Source organism: Rosa chinensis, chromosome 4 (genome assembly GCF_002994745.2).
Source record: "Rosa chinensis cultivar Old Blush chromosome 4, RchiOBHm-V2, whole genome shotgun sequence".
In the NCBI taxonomy this organism is placed as follows: Eukaryota; Viridiplantae; Streptophyta; class Magnoliopsida; order Rosales; family Rosaceae; genus Rosa; species Rosa chinensis.
This window is the reverse complement of record NC_037091.1, coordinates 46864823-46872079: the sequence shown is the minus strand read 5'-3', so window position 1 is coordinate 46872079 and position 7257 is coordinate 46864823. Positions and strand designations below refer to the sequence as shown.

Sequence of the window (7257 nt, the reverse complement as noted above, 5' to 3'; positions counted from 1 at the left end):
TCCCTCAAATGAGAGAAAATGCTCCATATTCTCTAAATTAAGGGGACTATAGGGAGGCTGAATTCAAGTTGAGTAGAAGCCTATACATCATTCAATTGATTATTAATCTCTTAAGTTGGTTGCATAGAGTTCTTGCTATCATTGTGCAATGCAGTTAGGTAAACTATAATCATGTCTTAGCATTGGCTTTTGGTTTGCTTCTTGTCCATGGCATCCCAACCAAGTGAACCAACCTTTACATTCACTAAACAGAGTCACTTTTTAATAAATTAAGCAATGACTTAAATATAAAGGAAGCTATATTAGTATATTGTGAAAATACTAGGATGAAACAAATATGCCTGGGGAGAAATAGGCTATTCTCGGAGAAATCACACTTTCTTTCAATTCAAAATGTAACAGACAACACCAAGGATTGAAGCACAAGTATCGATCCCAAAACAGCAGAAAGATAACTAGGCAAACCAAACCAAGATAATCACAAACACACAGCAACCAAGAGACCAGAATTGTTTGCCCAGTAAAAACCTCAAAAATGAGGAAAACAAATGCGGGGCCTTTAAGGTTAAAGACCCTAATGAAAACAAATCACTAGATGAAAGATTACAAGTTCTTTACAAACAACCCAAAACTCTGACCTCAGCTTACTAAGTAGACACACTAGTAGATTGTCTGATCATGTCCTTGTAGATCTTCACCACCTTTGAACTATCTTCACTTGTTGATAGGTGCTGACCTCAACCTTCAACCTTGTATGCACATCAATGACTCCAACTGACCTTGAGAGCAATTGATGTGAAGAATGTAATGAATGATGAATGTGTTTGACTCAATGATCTACTTAAACATGGAACAAGTAGTTCATAGACTCGAATCTGAAGCACACAGTTTCTCACTAATGAAAAACTTTGACTCAATAGATGCACAAATTCTTATTCGGCTCAAAGTCACAAATAAATGGATATACACGTTGTATAAATATTTCAGACTCCCCCTAAAACTTTGGATAATAAAGACTCCAAAACCTAATTGACTCCTAATAAGGAAGAAACAAATCATAAAAAGATATTCAACACGTAAACACGATTCTATCCTTAATGAAGACGATACGACTTAACAAAATAAATTATGTAGAGAACTATCCTTTTAAGACGCAACTAATGAATGCGTACAAAACGTGAAAAAGAAGAAACAATATCCCATGACTTGACCTGACAGGGATTGCAGAAAAAATTGCAATCCCAGTATGCATGTAGGTTGACCTTTATGACATGCAAATGCATATGCTCTTACCTGGAGTGCTTCAAAGAGTCAGCTGGAGCATTGTATGACCGTATATCTCTTGTAGATTACACTTGATAACTCTAGTAGACCTATGATTCTAGCTTTTGTATTAGGAATGCCAACATACATCAAACCTATACTAACAATCTCCCCCTTTGGCATTCGTATACAAAACAACCCTATACGAATCATACTCCCCCTCAATCGTTACAGCAAATTCCAAAGGCATGATATTCTATAAGCATGATATCCTATTCCATAAGCATAATATTCCATAAGCATGATATCCTTCCTTATTCCATAAGCATGATATATCCTTGCTTATTCAATAAGCATGATATCCTTCATGAAACACTTTTAACAAACAAACAAGTGAAAAGCATGTAACATATAGAATTATCCCAACTTCTCCCCATTTTTGTCTAGGAATGACAAAGGGCACCAACAGGATTGAATTACCATAACCTCATGCAACGAAAGACTATGAACAATGGATGGTAAAAAAAAACATGGTGGAGTTCATATAGTAAACTCTGAGCTATTAACCATATGGTGGAGTTCATATAGTAACATGGTGGTTAGATGCAATCAACATTCATCCAACACTCATTTTGAATCACCCAGAAACGTGAAATTAACAAGTAGTACTCATACTCCCCCTTAATCGATTCATCTGGACAGAATGAATAAAAAAAGTGATTATGATCATGATAACACACAATGAGGTGAGATTAGTCGCAGAAGTGAGAGGAAAAGAAAAGGCAAAGCATTTAGAGAAAGTGATTCGATGACTTCTCAAAGACAACAATGAGCCAAGTATAAGTAACACTACACAGTAATCTTGAACAACAAGTATTTAGACACAGACTTGGGCCAAAGCATCTCTTAACTTTGTGGTAAAGTGAACAGAAGTCAATATGGGGCTTCAACTTAAACTAGGATCAAGCAAAATTAGGGTTCAACAGCAAACACTACTTTGCCTCAAGTCCTCCTTATATCACCGTGTGGGTACATATATTTTCTTTTGAAGCCTTCCATACATTATTCAGAGACACATTTTTTTTTTTTGGGTGCTGCGACTCATATAGCGAGCTTTATGTCAGTGGCTACCAAACCAGTGTTGGTTTTAGGGCACAAAGTGTAACAAGGACACTCCAAAGGACACATCAACTCGAGTCATTTAAAAGCAACAAGATAAACCACCGGGAGACCAAGCCATTCCTGTTTCTGCCCAATCCTCATATCGTTTGTCACTACTGATGCCTGTTTACTTTAGAAATAGCCTGGCCAAGCTCCATATTGCAATGAGTATTATTTTTTTATATTTTATTTTATTAAAGAAGCATAGAAATACTAACAACAAAAAGTGCACCGTTAGTGAAGGACTAATCCTAGATATCTTAGAACAAGATGTTACCCCCACAAAAGACTTAAGTGTGCAAGTGAATATAGCAAAGTGTGCGAGAGGGAACCAGCCATAATCTTTGACTAAAACTTGAGGTAGAAAGAAGAACATATAGTGCCCTGCAACCTGGACCCATGATCGAAAAGGAGAGCAAGAGTCAATGATCTCAATCTAAGGTCAATTTTCCACCAAACACTTCAGGATTGAAATCTCACTTGCAATCCTAGTATAGACAAATGCATTCTGCAGAAACTAATAATATATATTTTTTTTGTCTAATGTAAATGAAAACACACAATGAACATGTAGAAGTAATAAAAGCAGATGAACCAATTGAGGAAGAGTATCAGTTCCGAGAACACACACTAATGGCATTCCTAAGTGACTCAAAACATGCATTGTCTAAAGGTTTTGTGAAAAGATCAGCCAATTGGTGTTCAGTGGGTACAAAAGCAAGCTCAAGTTTCAACCAAATCACGAATGAAGTGGTACCTCATGTCAATATGCTTGGTCTGTGAGTGTTGAACTGGATTCTTAGAAATATTGATTGCACTTGAGTTATCACAAAAAATTGTTAACTTACCTTGAGGAATTCCATAATCTCGAAGCATTTGCTTCATCCAGATCATCTGAGTACAACAGCTACCCGCAGCTACATACTCAGCCTCGGCAGTAGAAAGGGAGATGCAGTTTTGCTTCTTGCTATGCCAAGCAACCATATTGTTTCCAATGAAGAAACAACCTCCAGATGTGCTTTTCCTATCTTTCAAGTTTCCTCCCCAATCAGAATCAAAGTACCCTGCAATTTCCAAATTAGTTTCAAAAGTATAGTATATACCACATGAAGTAGTACCTGACACATATCTGATCCTCTTGACAGGTTCTAGATGAGATTCTTTTGGATTTGCCTGAAAACGTGCACAAACTCCTACACTATAGGAAATGTCAGGTCTGCTTGTAGTAAGGTACAATAAACTTCCAATCATACTTCGATAAAGAGTTTGATCCACAGACTTACCAGTAAGGTCTTCACTAAGCTTAGCACTAGTGCTCATGGGATTGGACACAACACTTGCAAATTGCAAACCAATTTTTTTTAATCAAATTTTCAGCATATTTAGTTTGGGATAGAAACAAACCATCTTTCAGTTGCCAAACTTGAAGTCCAAGAAAGAAATTTAGTTCACCACACATGCTCATTTCAAACTCACTTTCCATCAGACTAGTGAATTCCTTCACAAATGTTTCAGAAGTGGATCCAAAAACAATGTCATCAACATACACTTGAGTAATCATCACATGGTTTTTATCTCTTTTTACAAACAAGGTTCTGTCTACAGCTCCCCTAATGTACCCTTTACCAAACAAGTAAGTAGATAAACGCTCATACCAAGCTCTGGGAGCCTACTTCAACCCATACAAAGCTTTCTTAAGCCTATACACATGATCAGGATTGCTGGGATCTTTGAATCCCTGGGGCTGTTCAACATAGACTTCCTCTTGTAGGAGACCATTAAGAAAGGCACTTTTGACATCCATTTGGTATAACTTAAAAGGTAGGTGGCAGGCTATAGCTAGAAGAAGTCTCACCGATTCGAGTCTTGCAACGGGGGCAAAAGTCTCGTCAAAGTCTAGTCCCTCTACTTGAGTGTACCCTTGTGTAGAGGTGTGCAAAACACAGTACAAACCGGCCAAACCGGTCGAAACCGACCGGTAAATATGGTTTGGTTAAGGTGGTTAAGGTTTTTTAGCATTAAAATATGAAAGTCGGTTCAATACCGAACCAAACCGTTTATGATCTGGTTTGGTTTGATTTTTCTTTTACTTAAACCGCAAAACCCGAACCGACCGGTATGTATTAAATATAATAGAAAAAAAATTAAAATTATATACATAATATGTATATATATATTTTTATTTTTTTATTTTTTTTATTTGTGGGTAGTCTTTTATAAGTAAGTTCTAAATTTCCAATTATAATTTGATTTTCAAAATGATATACTACCATATTGAATCCTAGACCCAAAGGCTTAAAACCCAAATAAGTGAATCATTTTGAAACTTTTTTTTTTTGACAAAATTTTGAAACTATTTTGGATTTTGTTCTTTGAATATTAGTTTTGGATTTTGATTATTAAATTTTTATTATTGAGATTGAATTTTAGTATTTTACTATGAGTGTTTCATAAACAAAACGTTAATACTATATAGGTTAAAACCGCCTTACCGACCGAATCAAACCATCTTTAAATGGATTGGATCGGATCGGATTAAGCTTATTTTTTTCGATGACCGGTTGTCTAAAATGTCTAAACCGCTTACTTTGGCATAGAGACGGTTTGGAGTCAAAACCGATCCAATCCAATCCGCGTGCAGCCCTACCCTTGTGCAACAAGTCTAGCCTTATTTCTAGTGATATTCCCAACCTCATCAGTTTTATTTTTGAAAATCTATTTTGTTCCAATAACATTCACATCACTAGGCCTAGGGACAAGATACCAAACATCATTCCTAGTAAACTGATTCAACTCATCTTGCATGGCATTTATCCAATCATCATCACCTAGTGCTTCTTTAACATTCTTTGGTTCAATTAAGGAAACAAATCCAAAATGAGTCATGACATCAATGTTTTCTTTATTTTCACTAATAAAACATAAAAGAGTAGCATCACTACTTACCTTACTTGTTGCCTGTCTTCTGGTCTTTATCCCATCATTCACATCTCCAATCACGTCAGAGGTTGAATGATCCTTTTGCACTTGTTTGAACCCTCTTCTCATCACAGGTTGAGAATCGAAAATTGGATCATCCACCAACCCTTCTTCTTCTTCCTTGATTGCGACAACATCCTTGCTCCCAAAACTCTACTCATCATCTGTACTCAAGCTCACTGAATTCACAATAGAATCATCAATTGTTACATTAATGGATTCCATAACTGACAATGTTCTTTTGTTATAAACTCTGTAAGCCCTACTGTTTGGAGAGTATCCAAGAAAAATACTTTTATCACTTCGTGCGTCAAACTTAGCAAGGTATTCTCTATCACGATAAATAAAACATGGGCTTCCAAAGACTTTTAAGTGACTCACCGTGGGTTTCTTACCTTTCCACAATTCATATGAGTTTTGTCAGTACCAGGTCTAAGAAACACCCGGTTTGTAGTGTAGCACGTTGTGCTGATTGCTTCTGCCCAGAAGTTTGGAGTTAATCCAGTAGAGTGCAGCAATACTCTCCCCATATCAAGTAGAATCCTGTTCTTTCTCTCCACAACATCATTTTGTTGTGGGGTGATTGGAGCAGAAAATTCATGTGTAATACCATGTTCATCACAATAATTTGCAAAAGACGCATTTTTAAACATAGTTCCATGATCAGTCCTAAGTCTAACAATGCAAAAATTTGAGGATTGTTTCTCAGTGAGAATTCTATTACACAAACCCTTAAAACTGCTAAATGTATCATATTTATGTCTTAAAAAATTAACCCAAGTGAAGCGAGAGAAATCATCAACTAATACCAGTAAGTATTTCTTACTTCCCATGCTTTCAGTTTGAGACGGACCAACAAGATCCATGTGCATAAGCTCTAGTGGCTAGGAAATCGTTGTAACATTAATTGCACTATGAGCTGCTCGGGATTGCTTACCCAGCTTGCATCCCGCACACACCTTATCTGGTTTCCCGCTTAGGCTCGGTAGACCTCTCACACTCTCTTTGCTTGAAAGTTTTAGCATGTTCTAGTAGTTCACGTGCCCTAAATGTCGATGCCAGAGTTCAAGAACATTATCAGAAGTTTTAGCTTTCAAACAAACCTGAGACACAACAGACTCATTAGCATACACACAATAGCAATTATCTTTTGACCTTACACCACCCATGATACTCTTACCACCCATGATACTCTTACACCACCCAAGAACAATACACCTCTGTTTATTGAAGTTAACATCCTCATAATCATCACTCAACTGACTTACACTGATAAGATTTGCCTGAAGACCTTCAACATACAAAACATTTTTCAAATTAGGGATACCTGGAGTGTTAACAATCCCTTTTCCTATAACCTTTCCCTTCCTTCAGTCACCAAACGTGACAGACCCACTAGTGTATTCATCAGAAAAGGAGACAAACCAACTCTTGTCTCCAGTCATATGTCTAGAGCATCTGCTATCAACATACCAAGTGTCTGCTCTTCTGCCTGAAAGTGCTGTCAATGCTACTAAACATGTTGCTTCAACAACCTCAAAATCATTAGAAGCAAGATATATGGAAGAAAACAAGCAAGTTGCATCAACAAATTCAGAACCCACTGAAGAATCATTCAGACAAGAAGAAAAACAATTATATGACTCCTTTTTCACCCAAACTTGTTTCAGTTTCGGATCCAGGCTGTTTGGGATTGAAACAAGTTTAGCAATCCTGTTTACCTCTCTCAGATGTTCTTTCAGTTTAGTCTGCAACGATAGTTTCTTATTCTCTTTTTCTGAGTTCCACAACCTTTGAGACTCTCTTCGCAACATATTACACCTAGGGAAAATGTGCCCAGGTGTCCCACAATAA

The 7257-nt window shown here is 36.8% G+C and overlaps 1 protein-coding gene across 1 annotated transcript; it reads right to left on the bottom strand.

Moving 5' to 3' along the window:
• Positions 1-475: 475 nt before the first annotated feature.
• Positions 476-4498, bottom strand: LOC112196815 (secreted RxLR effector protein 161-like). The gene is made up of 2 exons (XM_024337270.2): positions 3273-4498; positions 476-2815 (listed from the first exon to the last, which is right to left on the bottom strand). Exons 1-2 carry the CDS (start codon positions 3742-3744, stop codon positions 2715-2717), a joined length of 573 nt encoding a protein of 190 aa, XP_024193038.1. The 5' UTR covers positions 3745-4498; the 3' UTR covers positions 476-2714.
• Positions 4499-7257: the final 2759 nt, after the last annotated feature.